The following is a 25,559-nucleotide window of genomic DNA, read 5'->3' on the forward strand; positions in this document are numbered from 1 at the left end:
AGATGTATTACTGTTACAAAGAACCATTAAATGAAGGATATTCTGTAAACTGACCACATCAAATGCAGTGAATACATGGCAGTAGTGGTGATTAGTCTTCAAGTCTTTAGTGATGTACGCAAATGTAGAAAGGTCTTCAGGGTCTTGTGCAGCGCAGGAAATGTTACGGATTTCATGTTCAGCAATAATATTCTGTTTAAAAAAAAAAATTTCAATCAATTTAGGAATTAAGAGAGCCATAAAAGGAGTGGTTTTAGATTTGCATTTTGCTGTGCTGAAGTATTTCAGAAGTTTCTTAGTAAGACAAGTCAACACACCCCACGTGTGAGATTACAGAGGTCATTGGAATTTTGACCCTCTCCAATGATGCCTAAAACTGCCAATAATCTGGTAGGAAACAATTACGTTCTAGCGTCTTCCCTACGAGTCTGCTTGAGTTCTGTACAGTTTATTCAGTTTATTCAGTGTCCTATGACAAAGGGACACCTTTCCTGGCATACAGCTGTAAATGCAGTTTTAAAACACTACACAAGCATCTTATGATGCTGCTGGTTTTCCGTATAATGATCACTACATGACACTGGTTCAATCTACTGCTGGACAGGATCTGGTGAAACCCGACAGGCTCAATATCCAGGTTTTTGCACTTGGTTGACAAATTTCAGCTATACTTTTTCAAGAGGAAAAAACGAACCACCAAACATCACTTATAACTGAAACCCTGAGCTCTTGAAAGGCTTCTGCTTAGTAAAAAGATAACTAGAGGAGGATCTGGCAACTTTTCTCCATTTACTGACAACAGCATCCTGTAAGAGAGATGTAGAAAAATTAAACCATTCATGCACCGAGCAACACTACTTGCAACAGCCAATGTAAGCTATAGCATACTATTGAGATAAAGGTGGGGCATGGCTGTCCGATGAAATAAAAAAAAGCTGTCTTAAAGCTTTGGAGAAAACTATGAATATTCATTACATAAATTGCTGATATGTAATTATTGTGTTCAGGCCAAAGGAACCATGAAGCCAGAGAAGAAGATACTGCAGAGCGGCTTATGATTAGGCCTTGCTTCAGCAACACACGCATTTCCAATGATTTACTGAAACAGAAGGAGGATTTATTGAATATGAACTTAGCCGTTCGTTAGTTTATACGCTTTTTAGAATTGTGGCCCTGCTGGCTGTAGCTCTGGCTTTGCCACAAGACCCCAAAGTGAACAAGCCTGCTGCAGCATGACCTCGCTACTGCACCACAGAACGTGGGACGTCCGCAGTGTCCCGGTCCCCGCAGAGCCGCCTTTTGCTGCTGTCCAAGTTAAAACAATCTCTCAGCATCTGTGGTTTTCCCTCACCCCTCTCTTTTCCTCCCCACCTCCTTCCCGTCTCTTTTTTTTTTTTTTTTTTTTTTAAGGAACAGGAAATACATGCAGCTAAGTCACTGAAGGTGCTTTGCCATATCTTCTTTCATTTGCTAAGTGGCAACCTTCCCCCTTGCATGTAGGTGTCAAGTTCTCAAAAAGACACATTAATATATCTAATTGAAGGAATGGCTTAGGAAAAATCTTAATGAAAAGCATTCCAAATTTCAAATTATGGGAAAAAAAGAGATAAGGAAACCATTACTGAAGAAATGAAATAATCCTCTTAATCTTAAATTGTTGCAACATACTTGATTATTTCTCTTTAATACATTATTCATAAAAATGACAAAACCAGTACTTATGTTTCAATATATGCCAATTTATAATGACATGTGTAAGCTCTGCCTAACAATCACTGGCTTTTTATGTTACTTTAAGCATTTTATTTGCTTTTTTCTCAAATTGATAACTTTTACCCTCAGTAAAGATTTTGATGAGAATTACAATTATGCGAAACCCAGGGATTTATTTAGATAGCCACAGATATACTTGTAATACACTGTCATTGATGTTGTATTGGCAACATTGTAGTTTAGAAGGCAGAAGAATTAAAGCTTGGAAGGTCTTAAAATCATGTAAAATATTTATGCCAAATCATGAGCCACAAAGTAATCAGCTAAGTTACTCAGGGTATGGGGAGAGCTCTGCTATGCTGAAACTTTTCTGAGGTGACCTCGGGTTGACACAGGGCTTTGCTCTTTAGTCAAAACTCATTTTAGTCAAAGATTATTTTAATGTTTTAACTTTAAGCCAAGTTAAGTTTGGATACATATCCACATCATGTTTGTTTCGAATAAAATAAGCTATACCAAAAATAAATCTTCTGGATGAAAATCAGTAGTAAAATTGAGCTTTTTCCCTAGCTTCTATAGGATATCCTCTGTGATCGCTTTTCAAAATTAAACATGCTTTCAGTGCACGCGTTTACTGTTTCCTGGGGTCACTACTCCAGTCGACCCATGGTCTTATTCTGTGGAAATGACAAGGCTGTGAACCAGCTCGCTGCTCTGGGTACACTCCTCAGGCTTTGACCGACACTGTTACAGTCGTCATTCTAAAAACTGTCACTCCGTTGGGCAAGAGAAACCTCCGGCGCTTCTCAAAAAGCAGGGAGGCTGAAAGTCGGCTCTGGTTCTGCCAAGGAAATACCTTGGAGAGATGATCAGGTTTTTGCTAAGCAGCCTTTCTTTTGCTTGCCTACCTCCTGTCAGGCAATCCCCCTCCTGGCAGAAACCACCCAGAAGTTAGGGTTAGCTGTGACCCACGAGCACATTCTGCAAGCCTGCTTTTTTCCTAAGCAGCAATTTCTTTCTGGCCTCACTCGCAAAGAAATGGTGTCATGTCAAAGTGGTGTCATGCCAAGCTTCAAGGCGCCACTGAAATAGCTGTCGTGGAATGAGGTCAGGGCCCCTTTGTCACCTGAAGCTTTGCCTGCTACGACTCGGAATACAAATTCTTAGCTTGGTGGCGTAAAGGAAAAGGATGAACAGCCATGAGAGCTGGGTTTTCAAGCACATAACTGCTAGCTATTTTTGTCATTAAAAAGTATGCATTTATTGCTAAGTGGTGCCCAGCGCTATCAACTATAAGCTCGTATGGAAGCGGTACAAGTCTGAATAGGATCTCACCTTAGTGCTAATCTGTTTTGGGTCTTGAAGGAATTGGGTACAGCACACTGTGGACCAGGATGACAACAACGCTCCTGGGAGAGTTGCAGGCTATTACCTGGTTTTTACAGAAGGGAAAGGCAGTGCAGATTTTGAACTGGAGAGAAAGCAATCTACCACTTGAGAAAAAACACAGGACCGTGGCATTATTTACCTCCGTCAAATACATCTATTGCACTACTAGGCACAAGATTTCAGTGGGACTGGTCTAGAGCCACCTAATGTAATTTGCTGAACTTCTTTCAAGTTTCCGTCCTACGGAAAGTTATATATACTGTGCAAATTGATACTGGAAGCTCCTTTTGTTCTCCTGATGTTTTTTGTAAACCTAAGGACATTGCAGTTAGTTACATCCTTTACACTACAGAGGAGATTTAAGAGCTGAAAACAGCCTTATCCAAGTTAGAGTTAATGGCGTTACAATGTCCTGATTTATGCCCTGCACATCAGAGAACATAAAGGAAATGAGGGTTGTAGAAGCTCAGTTTTGAATCAATGGAAGAAAAAGGAGCTGACAGGAATCCCTGGCCTCTCTCTCTGGCAAATTTGCCAGACTTTACCTAACAGTAATTTTATCTCTGTTTTTCTTTCATGCCATCTTCTAACCCTAGGTATGGCTTCCAAACTCTAGCAGAAGTTCACAAATCTGCTTTTGCTCCTTCATCTAAATGCCAGTTCTAGTTAAACACCTTTAACAACTGATCGATCTGGCAAGTTTGACAGGTACTGGGCTAGATGTATCGTGTGGTCTGAATGTTCAACAACACAAAGCCGTTATATACATTATTAACCTGGTCAGGTAGCTGGGGTATCAGACATTTTTTATATTGCTTACTGAGTTTTAGTCACGTAACAGAAAAGATAATTTCTTTTCCATTAATACGCAACCATCAGTATGGATTGCATTTTCTTGCCATTTTAGACACCTGAAGAAGAGAAATTCATGCATTACTTTACTCCTACTTACAGAGCTTGTACATTTTACTTTGGCTAAGCAATAACCCATTGCTCTATCCATCACTGAGTTCTCTGATCTCTCAATTTCGGCCTTTTTCTGTAGAAGACGTTGGATGTATTTTAAAATGTAAGAAACAAAGCACAGGGGCATTGCCACACAGGAAGATGAAAAAATATGGAATAACAACTGTTAAGAAGCTGCTGCAGTTCAGGGAGTCAAATGGCTAGTACCAGGAAAACAGTCCTCAGAGAGGCTCTGACATTTGAAAAGGACATTCACGGCTCGTATTTCTTATTCTTACAATGGCTGGCCCTCGATAAAACCTTGCATCTTTATTCTTCATCAAGACATCTTTTTTTTCCCCCAAATTATATTAATGAACAAAAATATATTTTTTTTCCTGCATATTTAAGGAACTGTATAGGGAAGAACATGGTAAAGGATTCCACAGAGGCTTCCTGCCAAATGCCTTTTGTGATAAGCTTGCCTTTTAATGGAAGAAGGTTGGACACAATGTTCCATGGGCCATTAAATGAGCCATTAAAGCTGCTTCACTTGTCCTCCAGACTGGGTTTCTGGAGAATGACAATGAGATTACACCCATTTTGGAGAGAAGAGAAAAAAAGAGAGGAAAACACAAAGTGCAACTGTCCTCTCTCTGGCCTGGTGCTCTTGCAGAACGAGCCTCATAGGTATTCCTATTTGTAAGAAATACAGGCTAATAATGAACAATTGCACAATTACACATACCTTATTTGTTGCATCAATAAATTTGACTCCCTTGTAAGAGACAGACAGGACAATGGTTGGTACTTTCTTCATCTGTTCTGTAGACTTCTGAAATCAAAATGAAGATGTTGTTAGAGTTGTGTTGCGTTGCAAGAACAGTGCTCTTTCTTCTTTCTGACAAAATATGTAAGTTAAACAAAAGGTACTTATCCAAATATTTGACTTTTTCTTGAGCTGACTATGCTCCAGGCTTTTGAAAAAGCTGCCTTGCAGTTACAAAACTAAAAAGAGCCTTACAGTTTGTTGCGAGGATGGTAAAAATTCTTTTTTCCTAGCACAATAGAAATAGAATGAAGTAAGTTTGCCAGGCTTAAAATGACCAGACATGCAATCAGGGGTTTCCCAAAACATGCGTGTTTAAGCCGTCTGATACACCTCATTCATCGCTGCCTCTCCTCCCCTCTTTCTGCCCTTCCCAGCTATAAAACCGACAGCACGGTACTTCTCATAGTACTGTTTCTTTGCTGCAATTAGTTCTTATTTAGAAATGTTTCACACTCTTGCCTCCTTGCAGTTGTATTTGTGGCATGAGGTAGCCCTGTAGCCCTCTAGGCCTGCCAGTCAATCTGTCAGTCCAACGCCGTATCTTGTCACGTCTGACCGTCTGCACTTCCTCGAGTACAGCTGCTACTGGATGCTGCTTTACACATGAATTAGCACGGAGGCTTATTCTGCATTCCCTCCGTGCCAGGTTCTCCTACTTACAGTTCATGTCTTCCTATAAGGCTATTTTTTCTTTTATGCTAGCCTACTTCTGTGTGCCTTCAATGTGACACACACAGCAAAGATATTTCCTCCTAAACAGATTAGACAAATATTTGGGATAGGTTTAAGTTCTCTGCAGAAAAACCTGTTAATTAGTTTACAGATTAATTTTACTAAAACAGCCCCAAAACCAACCAAACAAAACCCCAAATATGGCATAATAGTTTATAGCTGATTTGAATTCTTTTAAGGTGGAAGGCAATAACAGACTACTGTAGAGAAATAAATTAGATAAAGTTCAGAGAACACTCACTCATGGGAGTATCTGCAAACAATCACAGAGACCAGTTGAACATTTTCTTGAAAGGCAAGAGTAAGTTCAGTTACAGCTAAACATTAAGAAACATCAGCACACAGAATGAGAGTGTAAAGATATTGAAAGGTCTAGAATTGGCGCCTAGAAAGATCTTTAGAGCAGCTGAACAAAAGTAGCAGCCGTAGTTTTGTATTCTTCAAGATAAACAAAACAGCATCGATATAAGCTTGAAAACAGACTGTATCTGAAAAAAATATGTCAAAAACAGGTGATGCTAACACCAGAGAGCAAAACAAACAAAAGCTTAAAAGAAAAAAAAACCTGTAATCAAGTCCCCTTATCAGATCTTGTTCCTTCCAGAATCAAGTGATGTTCCATTTTTGCCAGCATAAAATTCAAAGCTACAGATCCAGCTACGTTCTGCAATTCTTGTCTGTGCCATGAAGGCTAAAACCTCTAATTAAAGTTTCAAGGAGAGCCCCACCCATCTGTGTAATAGAGAAGACTGTTGCATCTCTCAGTATCAAATGACAAGAGACTCAAGATGACAATCAAGTGTCAATTTATCCTTGAGAAAGCTTCTTTCATCCAGAAGGCTAGGCACTTTTAAAAAATAAAAGCTTAAATGGTAAAACATCCTGAAGAATCTAACAAAATCTGAAGGAAGACACTAATCTGATTTGCATGTTTCTGAACTGAGTGCAGAAAGAAACGGTACCCCTGCCAAAAAGCAGAGCAAGTACATACCTGTGTGTGTCTGTCTATAACAGATCTCGAATGACCCTTTTCAATTCAATTTCAATGCACAGAAAGCACAACAGTGACTGTACAGAAGCTGCAGTACCCACATCTATCAGAATAACAAGCAAAATACCCTGAATATGCTCATAAACAGACAAAATATTCATAAATATGACAACCCCACTTTAATCATCTGGCAACCCAGCAATCATCCAACTTTTGTCCCTTCTTTCTATCCCGACAGCTACACTCAGGAGCTCTTTGTCTCCCATTTTGATCATTGTAATTATCTCCTTCCTCACCTCCTTAGCAGCAAAATTCCTCTTCTCCTCCAACACGCTATACAAACATGGCTACTAAGTTCATTTATTTTAGCTTTTTGGTGTAATTTGCACTATCTTCCATTTGCCATAGAGGTTAAGCTTCCTGTTGGCAAGGCCACGTTGTACTAACAGTCTGGGAGTCCTCTTTCATCTAGACCCGTAGTTTGTAATTTAATTATCTTCCTTATCTGTTCCACATTCACCTGGGTTTGTCTAGAGCAGACCTGATCTTTAGTATTTAATCAAGGTCGTGAACTGCCAGAAGACTGTATCTGAGTGAAATAGCTCATCAAGATACTATTAAATTATAGCTGGCAAATTAGGAAATGAATCAGAGACTGATGGACACTTGTAATTTATTAAGCCAAACTGTCTCAGCTGGTAAGGAGCAGCAGATGTCCCTTATCAGCTTGCAAACTATACGAACCCCAGGATTTGTGCAAAGGTGTTCTGGAAGACCATAGTCCAGTGTAGAAACATGATTTTGGGAAACTATTCTGCACTTGTACCCTCATTGCAACAAAGAGCTGGGCAGTGGTGTTAACATCCTTCATTATTATGACAGTATTATCATGAAAAACACAGCACTATTCCCCCCTGCTCAGCTCCCAGTGATAGAGTAACTGAAGTCCACCATGTCATTACTATTTCCAAGCACCCTCCAGACTTCCACAGTTCTGAGTTGTCATGGAGAGCTCATACTATACGCTTGTTGTTCCTTTCTTTTTAATGGAGGAGGTGGCTGCCAGGATGTGTAATGTGAGTTTTCAGAGGTACAGTATGAATATCATTCGCTCAGGCACTGTAACTGCTTTGGCTCTAAATTCTAGGATGTTGAGATGAAGCCCCACAGCTTTCATGGTCAGACATTTCACACCTCTCTGCAGGCCAAGTGGGCATCTCTGCCCAGAATCCATGAAGAAGGGGGGATGCAGGAGTTACTATTCCTTTTCCTTGGGCTTTTCAGGTTCTAGCCACCGTATCAACTCTGTGAGGACATGATGAGATGGCAAAATATTCTTGTCCATCTGGTGCCTCTATGGGAAGCAGATGGACCTGAGCCAAAGTTAGAGGAGCCACAGCTGAAGGCTGGCATTGGATGTCATGTGCATGTTGACATATGGTCTAATGCTCCAAGGCACGTTCATACCATGGTAGCAGGATTAGATTTTAGCTCATGTAGAAGCAATCATAGTGACAGGACCCTGTCTTTGGGCAAGTGCTCACTAGCCTGGAACTGGTCATAGTCCCTACAAACTCCATGGCTGGTGACTGCAACTTTGGCTCTTTGTTTTAATACACTTCTTTAGGAGAATCATCTGGATGAACAGCAAGCACCTTCTAGGCTCATTGCCACCGCCTGTCTCCGATCAGCTGGTCGTCTCCGTAAGGACAGATGTGCGTGCCCCGTCTCTGCAGGTGCACTGCTCCTGCAGCGAGGAGTCTCAGTGTTGCAGTCTCCGTGCCAGAGACTGAGCTTTGGTCCCACTTTGGAAATGCTTCCTACGGGACAGGTAGGTGACTACGTGGAGGCAGGCCACGTGTAACTCAAGAACCATAAAAGCAGGCTTGACTGCAGGCGCAGGAAGATGGAAGAAAACATCACCATCCTAAAGCTGATGTGACATTTGTTCACATAGAGCCTCTTTTTCTTCAGAATAAAGAGTATCAGGAATAGCAGCCTCTCCTGTATTTTGATGCAGCTGCTGCAATGAAGCTGCTTCATCCCCTTAACACCCAGAACAGAGATCTGTCCAGTGGAAGGAGGTAGAAGGCCTCTTCTGCAAAATTGCCTAGTTACTACAGTGCTTGCTCTTACAATAAAGGTCTGGATTTACGACCCTTCTGAGTTTGCATCTGAACCCGCTGCTGCCATTACGCAGGACAGTGCCAAAACCTTGAATAGCCTTGGAGAAGACTGGTCCCAATTCCTCCTTTTGAAACTGGTCATCAAAGGGTGCAAGAGCAATGGCACCAGAGGGAGAGAGCTAGAAAACAAGCTTCCTTCTGATCTTGTTCATGAATTTTCTTTAGTTTCACTGAAAAAAACCCACCATACTGACAAGCAGACTCTAAACAGATTTCTGTAGTATAGTACTACAAATTGTCTTAAGTGGGTAAAGCATTTCCACCTGTATTTTGATTTGGAGTTAAATGCTGTGCAGAACTGCTAGACATTTATTTAGAATATAAACTAAACTCCAAAGAGTTTGAGATCCACCCAGCAGTGTACCTAATAAATCAAGATAACGATGGCTTAAGAGGCAGAAGACTTTGTTCTAGGAATAAAGCAATATAAACTAGCTGTTTATTTTTAAAAAGGCCATACATGCAACTATAAAACATATAACCTAAAGGGCCTTTAATCCTTTCAAGACAGGATTGTACTGCAATACCTTGTTCTGGGCAGAACTGAGAGCACTAATCCAACACTTTTGAATACTCCCGTGGTGTACAAAACACGGTACCTCTGCGCACACACACACACAAAGCAGCTGAATGAGAAATTCAGGAGCACACGTAGAACGGTGTCCGAGTAAGATGCTCACGCATTCACTTGATATACTGTAGCACATGGTGTAATCCAGCGCACACACACAATGCTTTCATCTCATCTATTTATTTCCTGCCACGTGGAAACAGGATACACTGGTACTTCTACTTTGTCACGTTGACCACTTTCATGTACTTATATATACGTTTATAACTGGATTACTCAGCTTTCATACAGCAGCCAAAATGAAACCACGTTCATTTGTAGGTTTTCCTGCATATGCAATTATACTCGATCTTGCAAATACACAGTAAAACGACATTATTCAACTATGCCAAGTCACTAACAATTCCATACATAAATTTAGAGTACAAGTTTGAAAGCCTGTAAAATCTTAAGATTTCATCTTGGCTTTTTACTTTTGCAAATGAATCTGCTAATTCTGTCTTATATTGTTTTTTAATAGCTATCCGAAGACTGTAGCTGGCAATTTTACTATTCAATTATGTACAGGAATCCACTTCACTAAGAATCTGAACATTTTCCCATACTGGTAGCAACTATTAATTCCAAATGGCATCAAAATGCACATTTCAAAATATGTATTGGTACCACCTACTGTCCTACCTATATAAGCCTGTTACTTATGAAGCCTCATGAAACTTCCTTTTGAGTGAATCCCTTTGACAATATCATACATGAGATTAAACTGAACTAAAAAGTTGAAGTTCACTTTTGCCCAGTTAGTTTTGAAGCCAATTTTGAAACTACAGTCTGCCTTGTAACAAAGATTTACTAACTTCTCTCGGTTCAAAAGGCTTAAAAATGCATCACTGATGTAATTTAATACCTCTTGGAATAAGATAGCATCTGTAATCCCTGTGGTACAAGACTGTTTACTTCTCTACAATTAGTGGATGCCTCCAAGCTACATTATTAATATGAACATGGCACTGGGAATGCACCTGCAACTCATCTGCTTGAGAATGAGAAGTTCTTTGCTTTTACAGTATTTGTACGCTGAAAGGGCAGCGCATCCCTCTCGCACCTCGGACTCCTCTCAGCCACAGAGTTCAAGGACATACAATCCTCTGAAGGAAGATTTGATGCCATGGATGCTGAATCAAACGGATCCTATCCCATGGGATGGCATGATGTGGCTGTGCATAACATCTTTAAGACTTCCCACCACTTCTTTTTTCCTTTCGAGTAATACCCATGTGCCTGTTCCACTGCAGGCCGTCCCAAAGCAGTAGCCACACAAGAGAGACAAAGCTGCAAGCCTTAAGAAAGCAGAGACCAAATAATCTAAATTCTCATATACAGTATTTGATCCTGACATGATCATTTGCCTGCCTAGTTTCACTATGGAGGACACTTCCACTTCAGGGGGAGAAATCAAGACTGAAAAGTAGAAAGGGATTAGCAGAAACAAGGAGACTACTATCTATATCCAGCTCCTCCTTCTTTAAGAAGAAATGAGGAAGGAACGCCCCAGACCCTGCCTGTTTTCAGAGAGAGAATCAACTCTGCTTCATCTTCCTCTCCAGAGACAGCAGAAGCAGATTTTGTAACAATTCCAACTTTGACATTTTGGTCTTAAGTCAGCAAGATATTTTTAAACACCTGCTTTGTGAATAGAATTATGTTGCTGGTTCCCCAGAACTTTGAACGTGAAATGTAAGAGCCTCTTCTCCAGCAAGAAAACACTTAAGAAAGGCACATAATATTCAGGAAGGTGGCAGGATTCAAGAACAAAATCGAAGTTCCGTACTGCTGCAGTAAGTATCTGGTTGGTTCAGACTGTGCAACTGGTGTATGCAACGTTAGTGACTTAACAATACTGCAAGGAAACCTTGCAGATACTACCTTGCTGCTGTGCTCATGCCAGTAAGTATAAAACTGTCCTCTTCCTATCTGGTCAGGGAATCCAGATGTGTAAATGCCAGATGGGGTCTACTGTAGACAACAAGTCTCCTCCTAGCTCAAATTAAACTTTATTCCTTTTCTTTATTTTGATGTAAACACATTTATTCTCGCTTCATGTTCCTATGGTGATTTGAAGAGAAGGCAGTAATCTGATTGAAAACAGAACTTGTAATATTTCCTATTCCATGCTGAGAAGGATGAAAGCTCTTAAGTTCTTGAAGGCATCTCTCAAACATAATTAATAAATCTATTCTGGCCAGGACAGCAAGATTTAATCTCCAAGTAGCAAAGGTCAGTTTACAGCAGGTGGGAAGCGGAGATAAGGAGACAGGGCTGTTGACTGCAGAGGGAGTTTGTGAGAGAAAATAGCTGGAAACAAATAGGAAACTATAAAATATAAATCCATCCTTGGGAGTGCAAATATGTGAATGGAAAAAGAAAGTATAATCCCTTTAATAGGCACAGTTCTTGCCAAATATCCATAATTTTGGATGGCTGCAAGAGTCTGCAATTTGGGTGGGGGAAAAAAAGCATGTATAACCTTGACCCCCATGCTGAGCTCAATCTATTGCATCTGCATGATTTTCCCCAAACAAATCCATCATCTGCGCTGCTGGAGCACACTGCTGCACAATGCTGAGAAGTACAGTGGAGAGCCAAGAAGAGTTATTAAGGCAGAGGTTCCCAGTTGTTTTTTTGCTGGCTTGGGGTTTTGGGGTTTGGTTGTTGGGTTTTTTTTTTACATTATAGAAGATTTAGGATCTCCCTTCACTCTTAAGGGAAGGAGGCTGCTGTAAGCGCCTCTGCAGAGTGATGTGAGGGATATCAGCATGATACGTCCCTTGAGAACCAAACCCATCAATTGCAATAATTGAAAGTACAGGAGGCATCTCTAGCTAACAGGGAGGGATCTGCAGTCAGTGAACAGGTCATTTTGGTTGTTTCTCTGGATCTATGAATGATTAAGGAAGATTGAGACACTTTTTTTACTGATAGGCTTCTTTTGTCCTTGTGCCTCTGCTGACTGGAAGGCATCCAGTGAATATCAACACTTTTTTTGAGCAGCATTAGGTTAAAGATGGAGAAGCTAAAGCCACATTGACAGAAAAATTAGCTACCTAATTTTCATACATTCTCCTTAAAAACTATTGTGCGGCTGACTCCAGAAAGATTAAAAACCTGTGGGGAAGGACCTCAACATGGTACAAGGTTATATGTGATGCACTCCCCCCCCAGCGTGTTTCAGATTACAGCATGTGACAGATTTGAAATATATAAATGGAAAAGAAAATAAATACTAAAATTAAAAATGTTGCTCTGTCATGTTAGTCCAACCCTATATAAAAATCTTACTGACTCTTAAAGAGACTGGACAGAATTCAGTACCTGAGAAGCAAATAATATATCTAGGTTTTCACTTCTTTTTTGTAAGTGAAATGTCCCTTCCAGTACATTTAAAGTAAAATGTAACTATAAAAGAAGCCACATTTTCAATGACAACCCAGTAGTACTTAAATACAATAATGAACAGCACATGAGAACTTCAGGATGGTTTAGGACAACCTGGACTCCCAAGTCATAGAAACCAACTTTCAGAACACAACCAGAGGGAGAAAGTTTTGGAAAAAGATACATTTTTCTCACTGGGAAGCTCATGCTAAAATAATAATCTGTTCCCATTAAGTCAATGTTTTTTTGCTTCTGACTTGAATAGGAATATGATTAAAAGGAGTACACCGAAGGAATAGATGAAATCCTGACTAAAAACTGTTTTACTCAAACCTCTTTGCAATAAAAAACTCTCAAACCAGAAAATAAACGTTCTCACAGCACAATGGTTTCAAAAGGGAAAGTAAAAAAAAGAATTTATATAAACGCCATCACTGTACTATATAAGTGCCCTGTATGGCACTATAGACTACTAATGCAATGCCATTATTTTTATAGAAAAACTATATTTTAAATTAAATTTGTTTTCAAACACTTAATTTTTCAGGTATATGACTTAAATTTGCCACATGTACTACTTAAAAAAAAAAAAATCTTACCATGGCTATAAATTATTTAGCATGACTGTTTTGATGTTAAGCTTTCTAGTTCAGTCAAATAACTTACTGAAGTTGTCATATGCTACTATGGTGTCAAATTCTGCCCTAAGATCTGCACAGGCATATGCCTAAAAAATTGAACTGCTAAGTCTGACAGTTTGAAAACTGGATGGTATGCTTGCAGCCTGAATTAATTCCCCAGAACACACGTATGTAACTGTAGATCCCTCTGTGTCAAGTTGTTGGATTTTTTTTTAGAGGAGTTTAAGCCCAGGTAAGGAATGATTAGCATGTAATTAGCTGAAAACCCACAGATCTTCAGGCAATCTAGTAAGCATGAATTACTGCCAGCCCTTAGCTAAAACAGCTTGTACAAAAGTCTGTGTGCTGCAGATATGTAACCAACAGGAAATAGTTGTCTGATGGCATGAATTTTAGACATCTTCCAGCTTTCTAATTGATCCGAATGCTACGTCTAGTGCTCAGAGGCATCTTCCGTAAAAGACTTACGATCCACAGAAGAAAGGATTTCACTCACTCACCTAAGTAATTTTACACATTTAGTTACCAAACTATTATATTCTTTATTAATTAATCATGCTAGATATGATATGTTCGCCATCTCTATGAACAGGTGCGTTCTTGTTACAACTACAGTTGGAAATAGATGTTGTAGTTGGCCTGTGGCTTGTTTTGAGTTTCCAGCAGCAGTATGTTTCTTGGAGAAAGACTGAGCCTCATTGTAATTTTCTACAAACCATTAACAGGCCAAAGAGCCACAGGAAAACATATTCTTACCAGTTTGAAGGAAACCTAACTGCTTTTCAACCATCAGGTGACACTGAATTAGATCCCTATTTGTCCCTCAGTCAGTATGCATGTAAATAACTCAAAATTAATGGGAATACTTGTATGAGTAAAAGCATCCGTAGGATTATGTGACTGTAGGATTAGACCATACGTAAAAACAATGGCTTTGGTAACGTGTCAATATATTTACTAGTACGTACTTTCACATAGTAAATTCAATCTAGACTATCACATACGAGCTATAAATTCTGTTTATAAAAGCAATGTGATATGGGCACATTTAAAGTGTGGTTGAAAGTACTTTGAAACATACTCAAAGATTCAAGAGAAAACGCGTAATTTGTTTTTCTCTTAGATATAACATGCAAAATAAAAATCTACCTTTAAATTTTGGAATTTCTTGAATACAGAACAGAATTCCTACTGAACACCAATATAAATGCAAGGGAAATGGAAAACAAATGGGTAGCAGAACATTACAAAAGCAAAAAGGGCACAGTACAGGTAATCACAAGCTGATACCATTTAATATTATCATGCTAGAGAAAGGAGTAGATTTACTAACTTACCCTCATCTTTGCACATGCATCTTGTGTTGACTCTGTGCCTCTTAACTCTTTCACCAGCATAGAACCTAAATACTAAAACAAAAACCCATTAAACTTAATTTAACTAATATTCCAGAACAAACATCTGCAGAAATGCACTGAAAGTGCCTAAAACACCCATAGTAGTAGCAGTCAATATATTGCTTTAGAGTTTTTTTACTCTGCATCTCTCTGATAAATCACTTAAACCAGTGTGTTAATCAACGTCTGAAACAGGAATGCACAGCAACAAGTGTATGGAATTGGATGGAGCCCTTTGAAATGGTATCTGAAAGTCTTCTAGCTTATCACCTCAGTCACTCAAACGACAAGCAAATACTACAGATTCCATTTTAAAAAAGCCATTTGATTAAAAAATGGGGAATCTGCTTTTTTTAGCTGCCATCTGCCCAACTCATATTGCTATGTGTGCAATCACGTGGACGTGAAGGCCAGCAGCGATGTTAACCTTTGTGTACACAATCTGTAACTAATTTATGTGCAAATAGCAGAGCCCGATGTCAGCAAACAGAGGAAATAAATCTGAACTGAAAACTGGTTCAAACCATTATTTCTGCCTAAGAAAAGGTTGACCCTGAACGATTATTTTGAGGCCTTTACTGATCTGAAGGAGGGCTGGGTGAGAAGAAGCAGCAGGGAGCTGGTGCTGGGTCCTGGCTCGGCTCGCTGAAAGCCGCCGTGCTCTCGGAGCAGCCTGCTCATCTCCGAGGATACACAAGGCAGCGAGTGCCTCACTGACATGTCCCCTTCCCTACCGGACTCTTCCTCGCTATATTTTCTGGCACATGCAGTTTGAGCCCTCGCGTACCCCGAGAGCAGGCAGCGAGCAGCCTCATTACTGCCAACAGGGCTGTGTGAGAGCCGCGCTCTGCGTTTCTCCTGGAGATGCTACAGGCGTGTGCATTTGTGGACGTGCACAGGTTCGTAGAGCTCTCTGCAAACGGGATGTTTCTGTATTTCTGTATGGTGTCACATGCAAGTCTCGCTTAACTGGGAAAAGAGGACAGCAAGCCACCCCTCCTCTTCACCTCCTCAGGCAGAGAGCTGTCTCTCTTTGCATTCTCACTGCAGTGCAATGCCACGGCTTCTCTTAAGGCTTCAGCCCTAAGAGAGCAGCACAGGAGTTGAAGAGAAGTCGTGCCACTGGTGAGAACAGGAGCCTCTTCCCCGGGGGTGCTGCAGCCCACCACCGCTGCCCGAGCCCTTTCGTTCTACCACACTGACTCCCCTTGAAAATAGCCCAAGCTGAGCCAACCAGACAGTGAACCAGCTTCATCTTAAACAAGAACCTATCAAACATAACTTAATTTACAGCTAAACGCAAGCTGGAACTGAACAGAAAGTGTACTGGTTCAGCTTTCTGGTCTCCTGACCTAAACGGAGATATTTCCTTTAAAGCCTTCAGTTCACACTGTGTACCGCAGGAGTCTCTGACCTGCAAGAAAATGCATAAATATTTCAACGTAGACAGTAGCCAACATGGTGATTAGTGAGAAACACTTTACAGGGCATTATAAATGGAAGGGTGAGCAACACCAACACTACCAGATAAGCACAAGCAGAAAGGAACGAATGAAGGGCATTCCTGGGGGCCTGCAGATGTGAAAGATTCATAAACCAAGCAGCTGCGAGTCCAGCTGGGGGCTCGATGCTGACATGAATAGGGCTTTGGGCACTAATTTGATGGGACGGCTTGAGATTGCCCTTGCAGAAGAACAACAAATTTAAAGCAAGCTCTGAAATTAGAAAATTAAATAAAAGCATATTCAGTTGAACTGTATCTTTCTCCGGATCCTGCTGACACTTTTGGCATTCTTAGCCTTCTCTGGGAAGGATGCAATAAATTTCTTCAATTTTTTAATTTTATTATTTTTTTATAGACTATGGTATGACAAATTGTTATTTCCTTGAAAGCTACCAGTTGGTCAGGCACCAGGGAAAAAAAGCAGTGCTTTTGAGCTCACGGCAGAACAAGAGGAAGAAAGAGAAGAGAAAGGCAGCTCCTGTCCCATCTGCACAACAGCAAAAAGCCTCAGCTGCAGGCATTCAGAAATGCTTCCCATGGTGGACTGTGGAATAGACAAACAAATCACAGAAGTACTGTCCAATTTAGTTGTCAGAAAAATCTGAAATTCTAGGAGGCTTTTGCTTTCCTTTGACTTGCTGTACTTTTGGAAATGTTCCCTCTCAAACACCCAGAGCATGCAGGAGCAACACAGAGGACATCCAACAGTTCAACTGAGTGATGTGACATACAATGAAAGCTGCCCTTGTTATAACTTCCAAGCCAGGGTTTTACTCCATAAGGCTGAGTTCATTACAGCTCAGAGAGCCAAGACAGTGCAGTGATGCACAATCCTTAATTAATCACCAATAACTTGGATATTGTGATTTGGTGATTCCTTAATCACCAGGAACTTGGATATTCCTGGTCATCCCAACTTCATTTCTTTAATGATCCACATGCCTTCCAATCTACTACAAAGATTACATCTGATTATGAATTTACTGCTGGATCAAGTAATGAGATAAGAGGCAGTCTTGAGATAAAACTGTTCACTTTCACTTTTCACTGAAAACTATGAAAAATATTTAAAGAAGTAGAAGTCACTGAGCTTCCTTTTCGATTTGAGGTGCTGCATAGGAGAGAAGCAAGACCGAGAGGAGGAGAGCTGGACCTTGACTGTGACTTGCTGAGGAAGGCAGAGGTTCGAGTTCCTGTCCAAGGACAATCACTGCATTCATGGCAGTTTCTACCCCACGAAGGTCTGATGGAAGCTACAGACATGCTCAAGGCCTGTGACACCCCTTCTGCCCTTCCTCAGTGGGAGCCACACTCTTGTCTTACCTGAATTCCTACCTTTCCAGATATGCTTTAAATCAGATCCAGCAGCCCCCAACTCTCCCCCAAAATGCTCCAGTGTTTGGTGAACAGAGCATTACCCTAAAAAGGACTGAGGAGTCAAGCTCCTTCAGGTGAAGAGGATCTAAACCCCCTGCCCTGGACAAGTGGTTAACCCCCCAGCTATCATGCTAAAGGCACTACAACTACTGAGCCCCTTTCCTTTGTAAAATAAGTCAGCCTTGTTTCATTCGGTGGCCACCTCCGAAGAGGACATGGTGGTCTGGGAAGCACCTTCAGCAACTTTAACAGTGTTTTCCAGCAAAGTCGGAAGGGGAGATGACAGAGTTTAAAGAGGTGGGCTGAGGCACCCCTTCAGCTCCCCAGAAGCACCAGCCACCCCGACCTGTTGATGGGGAGCTCAAGGCTTCAGAAAAGTGTTTTTCATTTAAAACCCAAAGTCTTCCAATATGACTTTCTGTACTTCAGGAGACCTTCCTCTCTCCTTCACAAGCATTTATACCAGCCAAAGAACACTAATTGTCTTTAGCTGTAGAGGGAAGCTCCATTTCTCCAGGAATGGGAAGTGGGAATCAGTTACAGCTATCGGGAGGTAAAAATAAACACTCCCTGCCCTGAAGGAACTGACTGCTACTGGTACTTGAGGTAGTCATCATTTTGGGAGAGGTCTGAATGTGCCCTTGTCCCATGGATGGAAAACACTGCTTCAGGACCCCGATCTCCATCTTCCTCAGCTCCCTTCCCCCAAACCAGCTGTACAAAATTCAGGCAAGGCAATACTTACTTTAACTGCTGTGCACACAGCATTAAGGTAGGCATGAGGATCCCATATTATGTTTTATTATTTTTCCATAAGTACTAGACAGGGATTTGTGACAGATGAGAAGTAGGGCTGTTTGCTCTCACTGTCACTTCTACAGTACTTAGCCACTTATTCATAATGTCATTTCTCTAACACTGTTGCTACATGGACTGCGATATATCACAAAATTCATAGCAAAAAGTACTGTGCATCCTTGTTTCTCATTTATTACAATTACAGTATTTCAGAGGAAGTGGCATGTCTCATTAAAAGTGACTGAAAAAATATTATAAATTAAAAAAACCCAACAGTCTATCAAAATCTAAGATTAATATATCTACCCCAAATGAAACCAATAATTTATCAACACTTACAAATGCTTTATAATCACATGACTGGAAGATGAGTTTCTCTGGATGATGCTGCCAATATTGCACAGGCGTTGATGCTGTGGCTTCATTTGGAGGTCGCAAGGTAATTGAAGGCTCTCCCCAGTCTCCTGTCTGAAAATCACAGTTCGAGATGTAAGATAAGTTGCAGGCAAATTCACTATAACGTAGCCCTCCATTGTGCTCAATTAACAATAATTTATTTTCTACACTTAGAGCCATGTTACTAAAATAAGTGAATACAACTCCTACAACATTCTTCATTATTTAATTTATAATCCAAAGTCATCTACTGTAGTGTTTAATGAGACTTTAATTAAATCTATTTGCTTTGAGAATAAAATCATTAAGCACCGGAAATGTTCCTTAAAAATAACTGTTTACAATACATATATGAGGATGAGAGCACTTGAAAAAAAACCCACAAGATGCACAAAAATGCCATTCACAAATTCCACTGCATGTTTTACAAGCTTTTCTACACAGTTAATAAGTCTTCCGTTATCCAGCACATATAATCACTAACTAACTTTCCTAAACGGCTAAACAACTGGGACTTTGCTTTGATCTGAAGACTTATATGTTCTTCAAACATATGAGGCATTCTTTAATCTCTTCACGATTATTTACTTTGATCACCCTCTCTTGATGTCTCGTTGCAGAGTTACTAACATTGCCCTTCCACATCCATCAGTCTCACTGATATCGGTGATCGCCTTCCTGAGCTGTCATCTCCCCTCTTTCCTCAAAGCCCTCAGAGAACATGGATAGGATGGCAGTTTGCTGCCAAATCCCTTCGCAGGACACTCTTCTCTCTTCCAAAAAGAGCCAACGCAGGCAGTACAGGAACACCCCCAGCACGGCAGTGCCGGTCTGGGTCTCACCTGCCATTGTGCATTTTCGGACACAGCTTTACTGGACCTTGACAGAGCTCTGGGCCTTTGCGGGCTCCTTCCACCTTGCAGGCCCATGCAAAAAAAAAATCATTATTTGAGGTTATTTATTTTTTTAACTGTGATCTCTCTTACTTTTGGTTCACATGTGCCCACACTGCCCATGTCCTTGACACCAGGGTCGCTGCCAAACCAGTGTCAGCTCACTCTAACTGAAAAAGACCCATGGATGGATCCTTCTGCTCTTCCCAAGCCCTCTTGCCCCCCTTCTCCCCTACCCTGTCCAGTCTGATCTGTCTCTGACTTCTCCTCTCTTGCCCACTCTGTCTTTTGGGGATCAGATTTCTCCTTCCTGATTCTCCTTCCTCCCCTGCTTGCTCTCTCTCAAACTATTTTACACTCACCTATACAATTATTTCAGTTTGGATTATGCTACTTCTTTCTTTACCTGCACTTATCTGTGTATTTTCCATGCATGTCATACTGTTTAAAATATGTGTGGAAGCTGGCAAGGAATTGTCACCAGCGTTTCACACAAAATATGGCTAGAAGTTAAGACTTTTAAAGCAAAAAGAAGTTAAGCATCAAAAACACATGAAAAAATTCTTATCAAAGACATTCAAAAGTCTGGCAAACTATCACATCCTACTAATTAAATCAGGACAGAGTAAACAAAACAAGTACATCATTTTCATGTGTCACAAAATAATGAAATGACACACATTTGCACAACTCCGCAATGAAAAGCAAGAGATAAATCTGGAAACATCAACATTACGCTGCCGATATGGTAACTTCAAGCAAGTGAACATCATAAAACAAGTCGAACCTAGTTCATCTTGGCACTATTAGCACATCTACAAATTATACAGTACTGTAATTTCTGTTTTGCCTAGTTAAGTTGCCTATATGCTATGGATATGACTGCTACCTCAAATTTTGAAAGGAAAGCAGCAGGACCAATTCCTCCAATTTTTGGCATTCTGTATCCACAGAAATGAATCCTTCTGACCACTAATGTATAAAAACCTTCTATCATATTTAATCTGAAGTGGGAATTTGATTTCTCTAAGAAGGAGTTCTCCTTATAAAATAAGGTTTCAATCATATTACAAGGGGTAAGGATCCACGTCCTTATTAATGGAGTTTGTATGTAACTACAAGAGAAGATGGATTGCACCCATCACAAATTCTCACAGTGTGCTCAACTGTCTCTCATGAGCTGTTCAAGGCCATAGCTACCACCTGAAACAGTCCTTTTTTTTTTTTTCTTTTTTTTTTTTCCCCCCTAATAAAGATATACTCCTGCATGTTCTGTGTAAGGAAGCAGACCTCGGGAGGTACATCTTATCCATTTAGCAAAAGGTTACTATGATGGAACAGGAGTAAATCCATGACAGAGAAGCTATAAAAGTACATCTTTTGACCACTGGTCTTTCCACTGAGAAAGCATGGGGATGGCCATGAATTTTTATGGAGTAAGTGACCCTGGGTAGTGCTCCAAACCCTTTTGCTGCGCTGGTCTGCAGGTGACTTTCCTCGCATGCAGAAAATGGACAGTACTGACAAATTAAGCAGGGTACCTAAGAAATGAAATGAGCACATCATTTTACGGTTTGACTCCCTTTTGCATGAAAGATTAAAAAAAATGCAGAATCACATTGTTTCTGTCTGCAAATGAAGGGCAGTTAACAAGAGGAACAGTGATTACTGCTCATATTAGTTCAGTTTTATAAAGGAGCCTAGGAAGCAATAATCACGAGGAAATGAGAAATAATCTTCAACCAGGCTAATAAAGCTAGACCCTTAGACAGGGACTGTGTGGAGACCATTCGTCTGTATCCATTAATTGCTCTATAAATATATACAATCATCCTAGTACCTACTCCTTTTAAATTAGACAAACCAGAATTGACCAGATTGCTGTACATGTCTCTAGGATGATCTAAGCATGCAATACGGCTGAGGTAAAGGGAATGCAGAGATACAGGATTTCTGCTGTTCCTGACAGACCACTGCACCTGAAGACCTTTCATGTCATTTCAGTGTGTCTTGTAGAGGGAGCAGCTACTAAGAAAAGCTGCATAAAACAAAACATCATAAGGTATAAATTATTTTGATGGATGAAGAAGATGTTATACATAGTCATAACATTTTCTTTTGTAACTGTATTGTAAGTGTTTTTTTAATATTCAGCAGAAGTGGCTTCTGGTCTCCTTTCCTTCTGTTTCTTACCAAACTCCTTAGATTTTTAAACCATACTATCGCTAGTATTCATTACCTATTTAGACTCAGCTGTACCAGGGTAGTCTCCAAAGCCCAGATCCATGAAGATGTTTAGAAGTGTAATTCCTATTACATATTCCACATGCAATTTCCTTTCCTTTCTTTTTTTTTAAAGGGAAAAAAGGCTTTTAAACAAGATTTAGACAGCTAAATACTTTCATAAATCTGGGCCTAAAACCTCTACAGGAAGAAAAGGCACTCCTCAGCTGACTCTAGTCAGATACTGAAATTCTGAGATTTAGGATGTGATGATGGCAATTAACTTCAGGTAAAACACAAAGTAGGAACATCTTTGACCTAGAGAAGACTTGAAATGACAAGTCTCAAGTCTGGGGTAGAAAAACATGAATTACTAGTTGTTATAAATCTGAGGAATTGGTGTGGAAGAACTCATAGGTGATGTATTGAGATTCAGGACCTTCATAAGCACCTAAACCGCTTCCAAGTAGTATAGAAATGTTCACAAATTGCCGTGAAGGACCAACTATGATGTTTGATCTCATTTTTAAAATAGATATGATAGGATAAGGATTTTCTGGTTTGAATATTTAATTTGCAATTATGAGAAATAATCAAACATTTAAGCTTATGTATTTTTTATGACACAATATACGTATGGAGATTTTTATCTCTGATGAAGTAGAAAGGCAAGAGATAATTTATTCCTCATCTAACTTTACAGCTCATCAGACAGCTGTGCAATTTATCACATGGTTTTCACTGTACTGCCTGTGTTTTAGTATTTTAACCTCCCCATGCCTTTAACCAGTGCCTTTCCTCTCTCTGGCCTCAGTCACCTTGAGAAAGAAGATTTTTTTGCTCCACATTTTGCAGATAAAGAATTTACAACCACAGAACCATCTCAAGTCAGGTGCCAGAGTGGTAAAGATTCAATCCTTTTACAGTGACGAGTTTTAACCATAAAGGTCATAGCCTTAAAGACCAGTATCTCGTGCTCTTGCAGCGCTTCATAACCCTGAAAATGGGCAGATGTGCACTTCTCAGGGCTCTAGAAAGGGTCAGATGCTTGATGTCAAATGAGCTACAGAAGCAGATTACCGCTATTAGGTAATTTTTTACAATCATTGCACATTTTTCTATCTCATCCCATTCTCTGAGAACTGTATCTGACTCACATTAAAGGCACCTGGATGCAGAGGCAGTCACAGGTAAGAAGTAATCTCAATACAACTTCTATAAAATCTAACACCTGCCTCATCTTTTTATAAAAATGTCAAGTTAAAAACCATTCATGCTGGGGGGGGAGAGGGGGGAGGAGGAAGGGACTGGTTTTGAGTGGCTTAAATGTAGTAATTTTTAACAAGGACCATGTGTTACAACTTTTCACCTGTTAAAGCCTCATGCCTAGTTACGGTAACAAGCATTAGTCACCATGACAACAATAAATTTGAGCACACATAGATAGAATGCTTCTGGCTGAAAAATTAATGATTTTCACCCTGTCAGAATTTTCAGTGGACCAGCCAAATCCTCATTTGCTTACTTTTTAATTCCTAAAGCAAGAGAATTTTTTTTAGCTCCTTATATCTGGCGTTTGAAATAATGGAAACAGGTTTGTGGCGTATTTACATTTTAAAAGCTTCTAAAGCTCGGTAGCCAAAATGGCCCTCTGGCAGAAATGCTCCGAGGAGGCAGTTGTATGACAGAAATGAGGAGAAATCTACAGCTCCTCTGAAATACGAGGCTTAGTGAAACCTGAACGACTGGCTGTCATCCATACCACGCTGCAATACGGATCACCATGTTTGCTCTCATGGGCACAGCACGTGTGCCTCTGTCCCAGAAGTGATGAAAATTCAGAGCACCGTCAGCGTTACCTCTAATTCCCCAAAAGCGCCTCTGCAAACACGGCGTGCTCCTCCGCTAGGCAAAGCCTACAGATTAACACAGAAAGGGCAGCACAACACATTGGGGGGTGTGTGGGGGGGGTGAAACTGTGCAAACCGAGGTGTTTACACGGTTTCTCGCTTTGGAAAAGTGAGCAAACAAAAACATCAGGAACAGAAGTCAAAGCTCCCCCCCAGCGAGACTGCTGCTGGCACTCCCCCCCGTCCTGTATGTACACCATACAGCCAACAGATGCTAACCACACGGCACGATACACCAATGCGCGCACACATGGTCCCCAAAGAGGGCGGACAAGTTACGGACTTTTGTTTGTCATTTCAGCGACATGACACCCGTAGATAACACCACGGCAACAGACTGTACATCCATAGAGTGACAACATAGCCATTTATCACTATATCTTACATTATGAACCTGATGAATCGATGAGAAAGGATATCCTGCATTCTGGTTGGTCCAGATCTCACAGACAGAGGACTGCTAATATAAACAGAAAACTACATCTCATCTTGTAAATATTAATGCACCGCAACTGCCAAAAGGCAAGAATAATTAAGAGAAGGCTTGTAATATCATTAAAGAAGGAAGTAAAACAGCTGTTAAAAGTAATTTTTTATTTATTTGCTGGCAAAATATTTTTGGACTGACTGGAAGGAAACATAGCTTATTCAGAGACTTTAGACGAGGTTTCAAACTGTGAGTACAAGAAAACAGTTTAGTCAGAAGCGCTGGTGATGTAAAGACATAAAGTTATGCAGGCTTATAAACAGCAAATGCAGAAAGCACAAGAAATATTGGTTACTTTCAGTTTTTGGCAGGGAAGAAGTTTGAAGTCAACATCCCAATTAAGTTCTGAGATTTGAATCTCTCTCTCTGTTGGAGACTTCAACAGGGAGAGAGGAAGGGAAAAAATCTGGCAACACAGCCAACAGGAAAAATACATTTTCTTTTTAACAATTACCAGGAAAGAATGCATTGCAATTAAGTGAAGCAGTTGCCCACCATCTCCTTCCAACAACAGTTCCTTTGCACACAAAGATACAGATAATATTACCTTTGGTATTGACCATGACCCCACTGTCTAAATGAAAGGTTTCACAGTCTACCTTCTATGTTATTGTACAGATAGTCTGTAGTAGCAAAGCAAAGTAAGCATACTGTAGCATCTCTAGCAAAAGCAACAGAACCAGGCAAGCATAGCATTCGCCAGCATCTTTTACATATTTCCTTGTTTGGACACTCATCAAGAAAGCATCTGTGACACCTCAGCAAAAGCTAAGATAACATTTTACAGTAGCCAGGCAACTAAAACAAAGCATCAGACGTAGGATCTGCCCACAGTATCTTCGGCAGGCAGCAACAAAAGGCAATAAACACACATCAAAAATGCAACTGCGGCATCCAGAATAGATAGCAATTAATATATCAGTATTTTAAGAACAGCAGGAATGTGCATTGCTGGTTCTCGTCAGCAGCAGCACCAATGCTCAAAACAATCCAAAGAAGTGCAAATCTTCTTAGAAATATGGCTCTTGCTCTTACCTTTTGTAGCCTGAAACCTGGCTGCCTGGCAGGTGACAGACTAGGTTATCGCTTCTGGTTACTGTCAGGGCAGGCTGGCATCCTCTGGACTGACTATCGAGCACTGC

General features: G+C 40.4%; 1 protein-coding gene across 10 annotated transcripts in view; it reads right to left on the reverse strand.

The window, feature by feature from the left end:
• ANKS1B (ankyrin repeat and sterile alpha motif domain containing 1B) overlaps positions 1-25,559 on the reverse strand; it is a 427,589-nt gene that overhangs the window by 9,765 nt on the left and 392,265 nt on the right. For 6 of the 10 annotated variants that reach the window (XM_049792402.1, XM_049792396.1, XM_049792398.1 and 3 more), the window contains 5 exons: positions 24,316-24,390; positions 18,848-18,976; positions 14,770-14,841; positions 4,796-4,882; positions 55-192 (listed from right to left, as the gene is read on the reverse strand). In XM_049792402.1, the coding sequence (XP_049648359.1) occupies positions 55-192; positions 4,796-4,882; positions 14,770-14,841; positions 18,848-18,976; positions 24,316-24,390 (501 nt within the window). The remainder of the gene's footprint in view (positions 1-54; positions 193-4,795; positions 4,883-14,769; positions 14,842-18,847; positions 18,977-24,315; positions 24,391-25,559) is intronic. The other 4 variants (XM_049792403.1, XM_049792405.1, XM_049792406.1 and 1 more) reach the window with 2 other exon arrangements.

Source organism: Accipiter gentilis, chromosome 34, assembly GCF_929443795.1.
Source record: "Accipiter gentilis chromosome 34, bAccGen1.1, whole genome shotgun sequence".
In the NCBI taxonomy this organism is placed as follows: domain Eukaryota; kingdom Metazoa; phylum Chordata; class Aves; order Accipitriformes; family Accipitridae; genus Astur; species Astur gentilis.